The sequence below is a fragment of the Dermacentor variabilis genome, chromosome 11 (genome assembly GCF_050947875.1).
Source record: "Dermacentor variabilis isolate Ectoservices chromosome 11, ASM5094787v1, whole genome shotgun sequence".
NCBI classification, from domain to species: Eukaryota; Metazoa; Arthropoda; class Arachnida; order Ixodida; family Ixodidae; genus Dermacentor; species Dermacentor variabilis.
The window spans coordinates 99163860-99181601 of record NC_134578.1 but is presented as its reverse complement, the minus strand read 5'-3'; the positions used below and the strand labels follow the sequence as shown (position 1 = coordinate 99181601).

The window sequence follows — 17742 nt, the reverse complement described above, 5'->3', positions numbered from 1 at the left end:
TGTAAATAATTAAAGACGAAACACACAGTGTTCCTTGGTACGCCATTTTGCTAAGCGCCCTGCGAAGACGACCGCATGGTAGTTTTTTTTTGTCAGCTGCATGATGCATTAAAGTGGATGAAAAAACAACTTGCCGCAGGTGGAAACCGAACACACAACCTTCGCATGCGAAGGTTGTGGGTTCGGTTCCCACCTGAGCAAAGTTGTTTTTTCATCCACTTTAATTTCCATTAATTTATCGTTTATTTCATTTATTAAGCACAAGTAATTTCCCCTATGTCGTCCTTGGTCTCAGTGTTTGTTGGCTTCTTATGATATGACTAAATAAATCGTGCCCCTCGGTTAACCCCCTTTCCTCTCGTTCGTTTTGCTAATAGAAGCTTATGAGAACTTGCGCAGAATTTCGTTTGACTCTTCGCTGCAAGCCTTTTTGTTTGTGGAAGTTCCAAAATATAGCATGTAAATATCAGGACCTATACGAGATTTTGCTCCCATAAAGGCCCAGCGTACTTTATAAAATTCATTGTCGCAGCGTTTCAAACAATAAAGCGCCACTCACAAAACATTCAGAATGCATTTACAGTGTGAAAATATCGTCGGACACGAAAAATCAACGAAATACTCGTGTGAAAATTTTCTTCGGCCTTAATGGTAACTTCGCCTTAATTAATACCAAAGGTAGTGGCTTCAACTATTGACCTTCACGATGTCAATTTGAATCGAACATGGAGATATGGCCAGACCGCGCATATATTTGCAGAGTACCATGTAGGCGAACACTGCTACGTCAGCAAAGCTCTCTGCTTTGCCGCGGAGAAAATAACATACACAGAGAAACAGAAAATATAAAGAGGAACAAGAATAAGGCATTATTGTCTTCTCTCCTTGGCTTCTACAAATTCGTTTGCGTCAAAGGCGCTGTGAGTATCTTTGCAGAAGAGGACATCATATGAGATGCGTAGTTTCCAAGCGCTGTGACGTATGTTCAAATGGTATGTTCTTCTCATTACCAGGGCATATATTATGTACTCGGTGACAGACAATCAGACACACGGTAGCTGTTGCACGGCTACAAACGACATTGAAAAAGCACAAGACGAGCCCATCCACCTTTAGTTGCCATTTGAATTCGTATTTTGGCTTTAGGGTCAGGGGAGAAGATGGCACATCTGGGCATATTCCTTGCAACGTTCACCATCTGGCTGTCAGCAAATGCAGGTAAGATATGGCTACGTACGTCTACAAATCAAGGACACTGTAAATAGGCATAACCTACTGTAGGGCAGGAGCGTGAACATTGCTAATGGAAATTTCAGGGAGCAAGAACTGAACTTGATTACACTACTTCGGTTGCTTTCAATACTGAAATACTTGTTTAACGTCTGATATTATTAAAGGTGAGACAAGCTTAATATCAGTGCACATATATACTGTAGCGCCCAGTGGAAAATATTTTCTGTGTTATAAACTCTTCTTCTTGTTCTTTTTTTAGTTCCCCAAGAGAAATAAAACTGAGGTGCCAGTTTATATATCCGGACAAGCGCCCGCTTCAGCTTCTAGATATTGTACAACCCGCTACCATGTTCGGCTAAAGAAATGGTTGAAACGAGCAAGAAAAAGAAAGTCACACAGAAGCAACTCCGGGAGTTGTCTCAGTATGCACAATCACAGCGCCTCTTTCTAGTCTCCACAAAGCCCAGTGTCATTATGAATGTTAAATAACATGACTTTACTCAGTCCCTCAGCACTCAAATAAAGTTCTTCTCATGTCATGTCATTTACCAGTATAAATGACAGCGCTGCAGGGACACGCACTGGTGCGGGCGGCAGTGCATTGATAACCGAAGCAAAGTGCTGCAGGTGGCTGTGCCAGGTGCGCTGATGGCATGCCGATCATTACAAGTCGTTATCGCTCTTTAGCGCCTGATCCATCCGCGTCAAACCATTAGGAACCGTGATCAACCGTACTCCGGCGCCGGCTGCTATGACGCGGCTGCGCGGTCATTATCTTGAAAGCCACCTGCAATGTGGTGAGTGCGGCGAGTGTTGATAGCTTCGTAAGCGCTGTGTTCTCGCCGCTTAGTTCGCGTCGAAGCGAGAGGCAGCACGAAGTTGAATTCGCTCGCTTGTGCGGGCCTTATCTTGATAGCGATCGTCTTACGGGACGGATGGACGGTTTTCCTCGTTGGGTAAGCATACAATTGCTTACGCATACAGCTAAAGTTTAGGGTTATTTCATTCCTGAACCAAGTTTGGTGTCCGCAGAAGCCAAGGCTGGTGAGCAATAACAGGAACAAGGAAACTAATCAGGAAGACGCGTGCAAGTTGCGCACAGAGAGGGCACTAGCAGCGTTTTCTCCTTTAGGAGTCCCTGCGAATTGTACTTCCTCTGGCAGCGCTACATAACGCGGTACCTTGAGCTCTTGCCGTTTGCGCGATGTTTTTCACATGGAAGATTCATGGCAGGCTGTCGAAAAAGCGTTAAATTATTTGCCGCTTTGCATGTTAGAAATATAAGGTCTCTTCATAATTGCAAGGTTTGCCCAACGGCATAAACTACTAAATATACAATATAAGATGTACAGCTGTTCAGACTTTCTCTAGCGTCCGCATGATCAGGACAAATAGCAGATGTCGCGTTTTATTAGTCAATAAATATTGGTACAACGATTCTGCGACGGTCGTGAATCTTTGAATGTCAACGAGCGCGTCAGTCATCTGAAGAACCGAGCTGCCGCGAGCTGAAATAAAGCCGAAGAATTATGAATTGTCCATGCATGCCAAGTCTGCGTCCTTAAGCGTTTCGTAAATAAGCATTTTGCTCCCGGCTTCCCCGTGTTTTTCTTGTCAATCGAGTGTCATGGCAAAGTTGGACGATATCGGCTTACGTCGCGTATAGGCGAAGGAAGGGAAGTTCCACATTAACCACTACAGATGTTATGTAAACGTGACCTAAGAAATACAGTGTGTTGTTACACTGCTGGAATGCTAATCACATTACCATCGACAATCACCGTGATATGCCGTTCTGCTGTAATTTCATTTAGATAAGGCAACCAAAAAGCTATAAAGGCAGTAATTGGTTATCCACAATCTAAGGAGCGATACGGACGAGACACTAAAAAGGTGCAGCACTAACTTTCAACTGAATTTCAACTGACTCCCTCGCACTCTCCGTACATCATGCTGTAATTTACAAACTTACAATTACTTACAAGAAACACTCAGAAATTCGATTTCTTTCTTTATCAGCGGATCAGCCGTGTTGATATGGTTCTTAGTTTCCAATTAGATAAACGAGGCTCTGCGTATGAGCTCACACTTGAGGTTATCATGCGCCTGCTTTAGTTACGTGGCATATTAAAATAGCGGGGAGTAAGAAATAGTGGATGGATTTAAAGTGCGAAACCCCCAGTCTTTGTAAGAGGCACGCCGTAGTGGTTGGCTCCTGAATAATTTTGACCACTTGGGGTTAACTTGCGTTTAAATCTAAGATCACTAGGGTTTTAGCATTTCCCCTGCTTCTAAAGGAGGCCGCCGCTAGACGGGATTCGATCAGCGACCTCGATCTCAGTAGCGCAATGCCATGGCGAGTCAGCTACCGTCGCAGGACACCTTGACGCAAGTTGCATTGGTTCCAATAGATTTCGAGGTGTCATATCGAGCAAGTTACTACGGCAAGATTCTACTCACGTGAGCTCTCACTTAAGTGAAACATGGCTAGCTGAGCTTCGCTATCATGAAAAATTGCGGAGCTTTTCTGACAAGAAGTGCAATGTTCTCTTTTACAAGGAACGAACCAAGAGGACTACGCTCAGAAGCGGAGCGGAGAGCGCTGCCTTCGCAGGGATAACCGTACGTGTAATGACCTGAAAGCTAGCTATCCGAACGTCACATACATGTTCGCCTATGATGAAGATACCGGAAAATGCAAAGACTTCGGATGGGAATATTTTTCTTATGGTGGAGCCTGCGGAGCTTTCTTCGACTTCTTCTACTGCCACAACACCTGCACACCACGTGAGTTGTACTTGGAGAGTCGTTTTGTTTATTAATGTTGGCAGTAGGGCTACCCTAATTTATGAGCAACAGCATTTATGCCCCATACTTAAAAGGAACCCGCACAAGTAAATCAACGTGCAATTTTTGCGTGACACGTGGACTTCGCACGCCTGATCATGCATGTTTATAGCGTACTGGACTGGACGATGTGTACACTCAATGGTTCTTGTGTAGAAGTGTGGCTCGCGCCAATTATGAATTGCGTGCAACCTACGGGAACATACAGCACAATTAATCTGTAATTGAAACTTCTTTGCACTTCATAGGGCCTTCCTAATGCCTGCGTTAAGTGCACCTCTTGAGTTAAACTTTAACCTGCAACGGGAATTCGGTCCATGGGTTGTTGCCGCCCGTGCATCCGGCGCTACCACAGCAGTTTTAACTTTTCTACAGGACACTGATCTCACCGAAACAATTGATTTCCGAATGCTGCGTTGTTTGCGCGTAAAGTGTCGTATGTCTATGTATATGTCAAATCATTTACCATCGAGTTCACCTCGAGCTTGCTGGGCGGTCTACAACCTCCTTAGTTCTATGAAAGGGCTATCTCGCTTGTAAATTCAATAAAAAGTGCGTAAACTATACATTGTAACAAGAATCTAAGTCACGGCTACAACAGGTGGATTAATTGTGCTTGTTATAGTTATGTTACGAACAGCTGTATTCGCCGAGCAACTTCAGTTTTCATTATTGCAGTCTCGGAGATCGCGCTACTACCTAGCCATACGTTGTTTAGCGGCAAAGTAGCGGGCAAACCGATTTCCTTCTGAAAGACGAAGAGCTTGAGCGTAGCTGTTCGATGCAGGCAAAATGAAGAAGGGTTTGCGGTTTAGAACGTGAAAAGCGCATTCGTAGATTTATTAGCAGCCCAGCCGATGGCTAACCAATGGTGTTGGCCATCAGTTTTTTCTTCTCCGAAGCACATGATCGGCAAGAATGCGGAGCGCAGAGATCACGGATTCTGCCGCACAAAGGATCGCTCGACGATTCTAAGTTAGGCTTGTTGGTTTACGTTCAGCATGCGCATAAATATAAAAAAACTCGTTTCTGCTACACATTTCATTGCCGCATCGACTGCCAACTACTCCCAGGAAAATAATTGAGCCATCCGTAATTTTATTCTACAGCACCGCAATCCCTCGCAGCCATATTTATAGCAATTGCATAGGAAAATTGGGGACGCAAAAGGATAGACAGTTGGGCGAGTTGGTACGGTAACATGATTTTGGCTTCTAGCGCGAAGTGAAACACGGACACAGAAAGGAGCAGACAGGACGAGCGCTAACTCTGAACTAAATTTTTATTAAAACGAAGAACATATATATATAGGTGATTGCAAAAACCGTAGCATAAGAACATGACAAGGTAAAAAGGACCAGTTAAACATATCAGGGGGTATGGAAGTCAAAGAACAAAAATTACTTCAGATTAGTACACGTATTGCGAAGGTACTGAAATTCGCAATCTAACAAAGACAACGAAGGATGACTGACGCAAGTGTCTCCTAATCTTTTTATGTGGAATGCCTCGATAATTTCCCACGTGGTTTGGCATCTGTGTCTAGAAAGAATTTTTGTGTCTTCAAAGAAAGGTTTGCAACCACAACCGAAACAATGTGCCGCTAAATGTGATGCATTAGGGTTGGTTAGACTAAAAGAACACAAACATTCGCTTATGGTAATGCACCTGCCACTCTGTCCAATGTAAGCTTTCCCACACTCGAGTGGAATCTGATAAACTATACCCGTGTCGCAAGGCACTAAAGGGGACACATGTTTAACTCCGCAATCATCTTTTCTTTTTTTTGCCTTCCTGTTCAAGTCTCCTATTTATCAAAGGGCACATGTTAGACAACTTGCGTGGGGCCGAGAAAACGGTACTAACGTCATACCTATTGGACACATTCCTTAAACCATGGGATAATCTATGTATGTAGGGTACTACAACAAACTTTGTTTCTTTTTTCTGTTTTTCTTGTTTCTTACCCGTTTTATAAGTTTTTCGCAGGTTAGTGATAATAAATGCACGGGATAGCTAGCCTTTCCAAGCCTTTCTATCTGTTGTGAAAAACTTTGTTGCATATTGTGCGGACATGACTTAGTAATGGCAGACCTAAGAGTTGAATAAGCTATCCCCTGTTTAACAGGTTTAGAATGGCACGAAGAGAATTCTAGCAGTGGCTTCTTGGCCCTGGGCGAATAATGCCAACAGACATGCTCATCCTAGAACGTTAAGCACAGATCTAGAAACTGTAATTTGTTGCCCTAGATAATCTCTAGCGTGAAACCTAGGCCCGCACCACATTCCCTAAAAACTATTAAATTATCCGTACCTTCGCAATACGTGTACTAATCTGAAGTAATTTTTGTTCTTTAACTTCCATACCCCCTGATATGTTTAACTGATCCTTTTTACCTTGTCATGTTCTTATGCTACGGATTTTGCAATCTCCTATATATATGTTCTTCGTTTTAATAAAAATTTAGTTCAGAGTTAGCGCTCGTCCTGTCTGCTCCGTTCTGTGTCCGTGTTTCACTTCGCGCTAGAAGCCAAAATTGGGGACATCTTAAATTTGACCAAAACACCGCTGTAAGATGCCGTCTTACACACAGTAGTTATAGCAGTTAACTTCCCAAAGAATTAGTTTGTATTAAAAGTACGTTTAGTCTAAATTGTTATATATATACACTGTATATACTTCACACTCGGCGTGTTCTGTTACCCTTCCCTTGCTGAAGCTCGGCACAGGTTACTTGTATGCCCCTCATAGCAGGCAATATATATTGATAACGCCGTGGAAAAAAAACATAACAATGTCGCCATAAGGGCGAAGCACTGAACAAGATAGCAGCATGTTGGAATAGTACACGAAGGATCAAGTTCGTAGCTGTAGCGGCAGTATGAACGGCAGCAGCAGCGGTGAGAACGACGCGGTTTTGTCGGAGAGTCGCCTTGAGTTGACGTCGCGTTCTCGAGAGGCGCATAAGCGCTAGCGGAAAAACGCGCGCTGCGCGTCGGCGGCGGCAAAATGTCGCTGCGGCGGAGCTGCCACACCAACTGGCGGAGAGCAGCTGCGGCAGTGACGTGACCCCAGCATGGTGTACGAAAAACACGGAAGACACATTGTCGAGACTAAAGTGTGAAACTGTGGAAGCCTGACACCACTGACAATGACGATTTGTTGCGTCGGAAAGACCACGGAGGCACACAGCTCGTACACTGTTATGGGAATATTTGTTTGTTTATTAAATGCCTGCAACGTCGTTTACGCCTATGTCTATCGTTTCGATGTCTTCTGAGTTCATCATTTCAAAGCTGTCTTCTGGGAGGATGTCGGCTTGCAACTCATGACCGGCGAACTCCTTGTGCTTTAGTGGATCCACATCCAGGATGGCTGATTTATGGTCCCTGAAGTGCACAGATATGTAGGCAAGGTTGGTCACACTACTGCGAGTGTTGAAGACGAGGTCTAGACAACTCCCATGGTTGGAAGTTGCTTTGCTGGGCGGGGTATCCAACTTGAGCATAGGGGAGGTGTGCATTGCTTGGATGAAATCGTGTTTCACTCTAGTATCTTGATTGAAGTCACCGACCACAAACCAGCGCCGTTTGTGGATCAGGAGGAGACGCGTCTTCCATGGCTGTGTCGGGGTGTAGTTGGCCATCCCCATCACCCACTGTGCTCGATTGACTTGTACTTGCTCAGCTTGCTGCGGCGAGAGGGCGGGCGTGGCGCTTCCGAGCTTCATTTGCCTTGGTATACCCGGAGATGCACCGAGTCACCTCAAACGCATTGCCTCTGTTGCGTTGGCCCGTCGCGTCCCTGGACTTTGTGGTGTCGGACGCGCCTCGCCACCCTGATGCATACGACGTATACGTTCAGCCTCTCTTGAGCGCCGCTTGCGTTCAGCGGCTCCCGCACGTTGCGTGTTGGGAGACACTGGTTTGGTGAGAGGAGGCATCCTTCCCACACAATACGGCAAAGTAAACTGCCGCCACCGCCGCCGCCACACCACACCCAAGCAGACGGTCGCCATGTGCGCCTCGCGACAGTGACGTCAGACCACACAGCGCCCAATCAGGAGGCCACCTCAAGCGCCTGACGACAGTGACGTCAGGGCGCACCGTCGAACACACGGCCGCCACGCGTGCCGATGTGATGAGTCATCCCGCGCGGCAGCGAACCACCCCGATATCTGCACTTGACGACAGTGACGTCACGCACTCTAGCCAATCAGGAGGCGCACACCTGTGCCTAGCGACAGTGATGTCATTACACAGAGGAGACCAATAGGACGCCGGAAAGCTGTGACAGCTTCTGCTAACGGCAGATGACCTTGACAATGAGCCATTAAAGGCTTCCGCCTTAATATGTATACTTCTTACACCGTGCGTGACAGCATAAAAGTCTCGCTTTCTCTCTTTTACTTTGCCTGTAGGTGTCAGATGTCACACGCTTTTTCCTTCGAGTGCTGTCAGATCGGTGCTCTGTTTACCATCTTCGTCCTTCGTTCTTGACCCGTCTTATGAAGACGACAAGTCACCTTGGTGTGCTCTCTGCTGTTGCGGTGCCGCCGCGTTCAAAAGGCAAGGAGAATAAGGTACTGAGTGTTGCCTTCGCGTCCTTTTATTCAAGGCCCGTCTTGTCGTGCAGAATCGGATATGGCGCACTGTCTACAAAAATCCTTTCCATCGAGACGTCTCGGTTTAGAGTCATTGTTGTAAAAACATCGGAAACCATGACAATTAAAACAAGCAAACAAAACAAGCGCGAGCGAGAGCTCAGGCGAGCAGACTATAATATGAACCTGAGCCACCAAGGGGAAGCAAAGGCAAGTGCGATGATTTACTCGTCTCAAACCTACTCATTGTACCCACCGCCAAGCATGGGCAGAAACGCGCACGCGGAACCCTGTCCACCATAGCTGCAGCTGCAGCTGCTAAACCCAAGGCTGCGTTTCCTCATGGCGTCTCTCGCTACAACGGCAACGCGACGCCAGAGTTTAACGCGTACGGCTCGGACTCGGCGTCTACTCACGAAGATGACAGGGAACAAGGAGCATGGAAGACCGTCACATATAAACACCGCAATCCACCGAGGAAACAAGCGAACGCTCGCGCTCAACGCCATTCATACGCTCACACTGTGATCCTAAAACTTCAAGAGCCATGCAGAATCATGGATGAAAATTTCATTGTTATTGATGAGGCAATCTGGAATCACATTCACAACGCTCCCTCAACGCATGAAAGGGAAGCTGACCCGATCGTTCAGATCAGATATTTGGACAGGAGTAATCAAATAGCGGTTGACACCGATGACCGCGACACGCGGGATGCCCTTCTGACTTTAATACAGCTTCCAATAAATGGCAAGCCAACTGCATTTCAAGCATACGAGGCCATACAAAAGGATCAAATCCGGGGCATTATCTGCAACGCAGGAGGAATGACTGCCGAGCAGCTTATGATGAACCTGCACTGCCGGAAGTGCAACATTACCAGCGCTCGCCCCATTGGGGAGAAAGGCACAGCTGTAGTCACTTTTAAAGGGACTAGCCTTCCATACAAAATCGGGCTCAAGTCTTTCACAATACGAGTCTACCCGTTCAAGTCGCAGGTTTACGCTTGTGGGACGTGCCACAAATTAGGACAAGGAAAACAGCATTGTCCGAATTTTAACAGCATTGTCCGAATTTTAACAGCCCGCGTTGTGCCACATGTGGAGGAAAGCAGCATGGCAGTGACGAGGTCTGTCCCAACCAGGCGCCGAAATGCCGCAATTGTGGGGGTAAACACGACGGCTCGAAACTGCCCCCAGCGCATAAAGATCAACAAACAGCTGCGCGTGAAGTCAAAACGACCTCAGAAGCATAGCCAGAACTCCATGGGGTCACAACCGCAAGCTCATGAGCGCCCTCAAAAGACAGTGACCATGAGACAGAACTTTTACACTGGGCCTCCGCGCGCTCCATCAACATCAACTCCTGAGATACCGCCAGAAAATAAACCGCTTTCCAAACACGGCAAACATGCCTTTGCTAATGTCGTCAAGATGGCTAACAGTGAAGCGTTAGAACACGCGAAAGCGAGTCACGCCAGAATTACAGGTCAGTCTGTCCCCGCCTCACTCTCAGCAAATGAAGCTGCACGTGTTCACGGACAAGTCCATGAAACTACCTCTCGAGCCCTCACTGTCGGGGCACCAGAGCAGAGCCAGCATAAGCTGCTAGAAACGCAGCCAAAACCACAAATTCAGCCTGACTACGAAGCAATCTTCTCTGCACGCCTGGCACAAATGGAACACAACATCATGTCAAGGGTACAAACGATGATAGAACGAGCTATCGAAACATGCGTTCGCACCGTCATAGAGCGCCTAATGCTCAATGGAACGCTCTCCTTCGGAGGTCTTACCACGGCCGGATCATTTAATACGGCGCGTTTGCTGCCTGTACAGACAGCTCCGACGCAGATGGCTCACACACAACATGGCTCAGCTAATCACTCAGGTTAATGTTCGCGGTCACGGTCGGGATGTGGGGGGAGCCATCCCGACCGTGATTCAGTGGAACTGCCGCTCCCTCAAGAAGAAAAAAGCAGACATGATTCTACGCTGGGGCCTGTCTCATAACAGTCTCAGACCCGCCGTTCTGGCATTGCAGGAGGTGAACTGCTTCATGCCACGCTTACGATACTACGAGGGCTATGGCTTCCCCGAAGACACCGTCACACCTGTGTGCACAGCTGTGTATGTGGATCGAAGACTCACCCACACAAAGCTCGACACTGAGCCTTGGTGTTCGAATATTGCTAATGTTAACGGATGCCGGATTCAACTCACGCCCGAAAGAATAATTATTGTTTTTTCCGTGTACATGCGTCCAGAAAATGCACGAAGGAAAACTAAGCGCGCCTCGGTAGACTTTAGCTACCTACAAGATTTTCGGAAGATCTATCCCAAGGATACAATTCTAATCTGTGGAGACTTCAATGCTCAACACGTAGCCTGGAACTATAATAAGTGCAGCCCACGCGGTCGTCGTATCATGGAAGAGTTTGACCATTATGGACTATCGCTCCTTAATGTGCCGCAATCCCATACGAGGCTCGGACGGGACACAAGGCAAGCAGACACGACGCCAGACTTAACATGGTCCTCGAGACCCAGAACCTGGCAATGGAGACTTCTAGAGGACCCTCTTGGCAGTGACCATCTTCCAATTGCCATCATGGTGAGAACAAATGGTTCCTCGTGCCGCCCGTCGTCTTACAAACGGGATTGTACGATTACGCACTGGGACAAATATTGGATGCTGCTAGAAGAAAACGGCCCAGTTAACAATCTTGACTCCTTAACGCAAGCTATGACGCGTGCCAAGCGCACAGCAACTAAGACGCTGCAAGTTTCTCCGGACCAACCTGATCCGGATAGGCACCTCCTGCATCTATGGAACCGCAGGCTCAGACTTCTGTCTTCTTATCGAGCGAAGGGGCGCCCCTGGACATTACGAACTAAACTACGCTCTTTACAAGAGGAAATCGAGAAGTATGCGGGAGAGATAGCTTCCCAGCATTGGATGCAGTTGTGCGAGCAACTCAACGGATCGACTAATTGAAGCAGGGCGTGGGCTATATTGAGATCTCTTCTTCGGCAACGTAAAACCTCAGACGCCGCAGCCCGTGTTGCCTTGGAAGAAGGCATTACCAATGCCGAACTCGCAGAGAAAGCGGCAGATATATTTTTCCCCAGTCAAATAGTACCTTAAATATAACATATGCGAGGGACGATGACCAAGACGGACACGATGATCTAAACCAGCCCTTCACGGCCAGCGAGCTCGAAGGCTCCATACGCAGAATCAACACCCGTGGCGCACCAGGGGTTGATGGAATCACGGCAGCGCACATTCAAAACTTTACCGAAGGATGCAAAAATACTCTTCTGGCGGAGTTTAACCGTATATGGAAAGAAGGAACTTTCCCACGAGAATGGCGCCACTCTATTGTCAAGCCTATTCCGAAACCGAGCAAACCACCGAACTGCCTGGGAAACTTAAGACCAGTTTCGCTCACGTCATGTCTGTGCAAACTTTTGGAGAGCATGGTGAACGCAAGGTTAATATGGTGGTTGGAGGTAAATTGTCTTCTGCCTCACACTCAATACGGTTTCCGGCCTGGTCTTTCTACTCAGGATATTATCATCCGCCTAAAAGAGGACGTGCTCGATGTCTCGTCCTCGTGTCCTCGCATAGTTGTTGGGGTGGACATCAGGAAAGCTTTCCATAGCCTTCCCCACGCATCTATCATGCAGGCGATACAAGAAATGGGCATCAAAGGCAACATGCACAACTTTATTGCTGCATTCCTGCAAGACAGAGCGTTTCAAGTTCAAGTAGGCAGCGACCTCAGCTCCTATCATCATAACGGGGTTGGAGTCCCACAGGGAGCCGTAATCTCTCCAACATTATTCAACATCGTCTTAGCAGCTCTTCCTGTAAAACTAGAGACAATCACAAACATTGAGCACGCTATCTACGCAGATGATGTGACGCTGTGGCCTACGCGAGGTTCCCTAGGAGAACAAGAGGAGGCCCTGCAGACGGCGTTGAATACCATCGAGAGCTTCACGAGGGAGATAGGGCTTACACTAGCACCGGAGAAGACCGAGTTTGTCGATATCCATGGTGGGAAAAGGTCAAAGTTAAAGGACGAGGAGAAAGCCAGCGTCCATCTCTCGATCGGACAGACACCCATTCTAAGGGAGCGGGTCATCCGCACACTCGGAATGTTTTTAGACGAGCAGTGTATATCTATAACGTGGTACAATCAAACAGTAAGGGTCACCAAGCAGGTCACTCAAATCCTCCGCAGGATTTCCAAGCGTACAAGGGGAGTTAAAGAAAAAGAAATGAGACACTTTGTGCAGGCTTTCCTGCATTCTCGCATCCTGTATGGCGCCCCTTTTCACCCCATCACTCGAACACAGCTACATCCTTTGGAACGCCTCAACAACGAGGCAAGGAGAGTAATGACAGGATTGCCAAAGTACACGCCACTTCCAGCACTCAAGAGCTGCAGCGCTTTGGGTGACATTGCTGATCTTATTTCAATGCACGAGCATACTCATGTGACCCGCCTCAAGTCCACAAACGCAGGAAGGGCCACATTGGTTAAAATTGGGCATGACATCTCTAACCTTCCGGTGCTTCCACGGATATGTCCCCCTTGGGAGAGCACGTACCAATTGCGGATTCCAAGCCACTGCCGAAGAACATGGGACAAGATCAATTGGCAAGAAGACAGGCCCACGCCAAACGCCATAAGAAATATACGCAATAACTACGTGAGTGGGGCAACGACAACTCTGGCAGGTGCCATATAGTCTATGGATGCTTCTATCGGAGGACCAGAGGAGGAGCCAATGTTCACTACGGCGTGGACAAATATGGAAGCAACCGAACGGGGCAGTAAACTCCACCTCACAACACATGTCGTTCATAGCTCTACGGCAGAACTGTATGCCATCCTAGATTTTGCCAAGCATGCTGAACACACTGCCAAAAAATTTTCAAGAGATTCTAACCACCACTACAAAGTTTTTACGGACTCTCAAAATGCCTTTAGAGCTTGCCAGGACACTCGCACAACCACTGCTCTGGTCCAACAACTCCGCCTCCACGTGCGTCGTCTGCGTGACCAAGGTCATGATTTTAAGCTACACTGGATCCCGGGGCACACGGGTATACCAGGAAATGAACGGGCCCCTCGACTAGCGCGCGCCACGCTACTATCCGCGCTGTCGAAACCGCCCGAACAATTACTGAACAACGTACCTGAAGACACGGAAATACAGTCAGTGGTACGATCCCATGGAAGCAATAGCCGAAGCCAAGCGCCACCGACGCAGCTATCCCTTCACTACGTCCAATCCCATGGACATTCCTCCCCTTCCCTCCCAGGCTGTTACTCGTCGGCAGCAGGTTCTGCTCTGGCAGGGACAGACTGGCAGCCTCCTTACTCCCTTCCTCGTGCAGCGTTTTCGCAGAAAAGAGGACCGTCGTGACCTGGAATGTTCGCGTGCGGGTACCTGCAGCCCCTGCAACACCAGGGCGGACCTCGAACACTTAATCTGGGACTGCCCGCTGTATTCTGGCCCCAGGCAAAGGGCCCTTGCTTCGCTTCCAACGGAATGGCGACCAACCTCCCTACAGACCTGGGCGCTAGCGAGACACTGCAGTGCTGCGACCGCCAACAAGCTCTGGCGGTCACTGTACGAATTCCTGGATGATCCTGAGGCTCCAGCCACTGGGACCAGGCTTCTTCATCTCGAGCGTACCAGCGAAAGCATCAGACCCCATGATGTAGATAATTAAGTCTCCAATTATTTCCCTTACCGCCGCTCCCCAAGCCAATTCACCGCAGCCCTTTAAGGGCAAAAATGTGAATAAAGACGTGTAAACAACAACAACAGACTATATTACGAAACGAGCGGTCGGGCTGAGACTACATGCGAGTACGAATCGAGCAGTCGGCCGCATCCACATGAAACCAGTTTTCCCCGCGCATGTCACACAAGGCGCCGCTCTCATTGGTTTCCGGCATTCGCAGCTCGCTTGACGCCGCGAGGCAGCTTTCGCTGCCCTTCAAGAAAAGATGAGGTGAGTTTGTAATTAAAGTCTCATGAGTTATCACATCACAGCCATTTGACTTTCTCGTGTATTTCTTTGTAATTTTTGGACTTATTCCTAATGTCATTCTAAAACATATTGGCCACCGTCATTCGCATGAATACTTGATGAGTGTTATTCTTGTGAGCATACAATGTCTTCCTAATGTGCGGTCCAGAGCACTTTCTCGTGACTGTCTCATGACTTCCTAATGAACCTCTAATGAGCTTATGCATTAGATTGCTGGCGTTCATATCACTCCTATAAGAAAATTAGTCACCACGTGTGGTAACATTTCTCATGTGTCCCGATAGCAGTCATACCTTATTTAAAGATGTCACCTGTGCCTGACCGTTTTTCGTGCGTGCTTGATATATGCAGCCTCTCTATCTATCTATCTATCTATCTATCTATCTATCTATCTATCTATCTATCTATCTATCTATCTATCTATCTATCTATCTATCTATCTATCTATCTATCTATCTATCTATCTATCTATCTATCTATCTATCTATCTATCTATCAAAGGTGCAGCAAATTTTACATGTACGTGGGCCCGTACATATGCTGCATGTTAGACATTGCTCAACGAAAGAAAGTTAACAAAACATTTATTGCGCATATATCCACGCTTCCTTGAACACAGGAGGAGGTTAAACGAAAGGAAAACATAGTATCCGTCTGGCTACGGATGTGACATTTTCCTTTCATTCAATCTCGCTACTTATCATTGGGGATAGGCTGTTCCTGAAGTGGAAGGTCATCGTATTGAAGTGAGTGCACGCGTACCCTGCATGGTAGAAACGACAGAAAATTAACAAAACTTACCAATAAACCCGAAAAACTTGTGGGTCTGTTGTGCGAAGTTTGTGAAAAAAACGGGAACGACAGTATAAATAAATAAATAAATAAATAAATAAATAAATAAATAAATAAATAAATAAATAAATAAATAAATATCAGTGTGGCAGACCTTGCATATATTTGTCAAGTATGTACCGAGATATAGCCTGTGGTATTGTGCTGGGTATAGGGTATGTGAGCGTCTGCAGTTGTCTGAGGGCCACCGCCAGCGCCCTGTCCAGCTTATCACTGGGCGGAGGGAAGAAGCACAGATACCTTAAGACATAAATTTGTAATTTTATTTGTTGTAGTTTACCTCATTCGTTTGCCGGAAAGTGGAGAGAGAGAGAGAGATAAAACTTTAATATATCCTTGACGGGGTCCAGGGGTGGCGGAGGTTGGGAGACTAACCCCAGTCCCCCTAGTAGGGCTTGTTTATAGGCACTCTTGATCATGGTCTTGAGTTTGAGTTTGTCAATGGCACTGCGGCTAAGGTACGGGGCGACATAGGTGATCCTGCTCAGGCCGTAGGGGGTTACCACGCGTATAAGGTTGTGTTCTTTCATGCCGCGATGTCGATTTGCGATGCGTGCAATGAGGTGAGTGGTTTGGTGTGCATGAGTATCTAATTGCTTGAGTATTTCTGTGTCTCTGCCTCTTCGTTGGATGCGTAAGCATGGATAGGGATGCTAGGTACCGTAGGTATGCATTGCTGATGCACGTGGAGTTCTATATAGCGTGGGGGGGTGAGGGTCTGGACGTCGACCTCCCCAATTAGGCTTGTATAGAATGAGCTCCGATTTCTGTGGGGAGCACTCCGGGCCACGCGGTTCTACGTATGCAACAACCTCGTTGATGGCTGGCTGCAGCGTGTCTTGGAATGCCCCCGTCGCTGCCCCCGGTGACCCACATGGTGATATGGTCGGCGTAGAGGCTATGTTTGAGGTTGGCGATGCTAGCTAATGCAGGCGGTAGTCCGAGCAAGGCCACCTTAAACAGGAAAGGGGACAGAACCGATCCTTGCGGCGTGCCTTTGCTGCCCAAGTGAATAATTGGCGACTGCAACCCTCCGATGGTGATGGTGGCCGTGCGACCTGTAATGCTTGACATAGTTCTATGTTCGATGTCCAACCTGAACTTTTGCCAGTTGGTTCAGTATGGCCTCATGCGTAACGTTATTGAAGGCCTTGGTTAGGTCTAGCCCCAAGATGGCTTTGGTGTCCAGCCTGGAACTTTTATCGCCATAGGTAATTTGGTGCTTGAGCTGAATCATGATATCTTGAGCAGAAAGTTTAGGGCGGAAGTCAACCATGGTATTGGGGAAAAGGTTGTTGTTCACATGCATGTGTAAGGGTTTGAGGATGACGTGTTCGAGGACCTTTCCGACACATGAAGTAAGGGAGATAGGGCGGAGGTTTTCGAGTAGGAGGCGCTTCCCTGGTTTGGTAATCATGATTTTGGCCGCTTTCCATTGTGAGGGGAGGTGTAAGTTTCCAGTACGCGCTAAAATAAGCTGTGAGGGCTAGTATAAAATCCTCACCTATATTGCAAGGCATTTTATTAGTAATACCATCAGGCCCCGGGGCCCAGTTAGGGCGGAGTGCGAGGATGGCTTCACGTACTTCTGCTTCTTGTATGGGTGTGTCCAGGTGGTCGTTAGTGGTGCCAGTGTATGCTGGAGCGAGTGTAGTAGGTTGAGGTTTTACTTAGCAATCTATCAGCTCTTGAAGAAATTCTGCGTCCGTGGCTGGATGGGTGTGAGTAATCTTTTGCAAGTTGGGCTGTTGTATGTTCTTGCTGTTGGCCGGATCGAGGAGGCAACGGTGGATATTCCATGTTTCGGGCAGGTTTGGTTGCCACCGAAGTGCTAGAATGCGGCGCATGTGTCCTGTTCGCATTCGACGGAGGATAAAAAGATAATGCCCGAAAAAGGAGGCATGCCCATGACGCGCCCAAGAAAGGCATGGAAACTGCTCAGGGCAAGGGTGCAGATAGACCACCGGGCAGTCATGGTATTTTTAAGTTGCGACTATACCTTGGTAACAATACGCGGCGCTGGCGCATTTCGTTGCGCAGCCTTCTGCATTTGAGACGCGAAAGCAGTATGCCACGCAGGGTGCGATGATGTCATACGGGACCTTTTCTCGACATTTATTTTTCGCCG

The 17742-nt window shown here is 47.5% G+C and overlaps 1 protein-coding gene across 2 annotated transcripts in view; it reads left to right on the top strand.

Moving 5' to 3' along the window:
• The first annotated feature begins 1020 nt into the window (after positions 1 to 1020).
• LOC142564882 (uncharacterized) overlaps positions 1021 to 17742 on the top strand; it is a 44460-nt gene continuing 27738 nt past the window's right edge. Inside the window, exons 1-2 of one of the 2 annotated variants that reach the window (XM_075676072.1) lie at positions 1021 to 1218; positions 3793 to 4020. In XM_075676072.1, the coding sequence (XP_075532187.1) occupies positions 1161 to 1218; positions 3793 to 4020 (286 nt within the window). In that variant the 5' untranslated portion in view covers positions 1021 to 1160. Of the gene's footprint in view, positions 1219 to 1888; positions 2031 to 3792; positions 4021 to 17742 lie in introns of those variants that run through there. The other variant, XM_075676073.1, reaches the window with a different exon arrangement.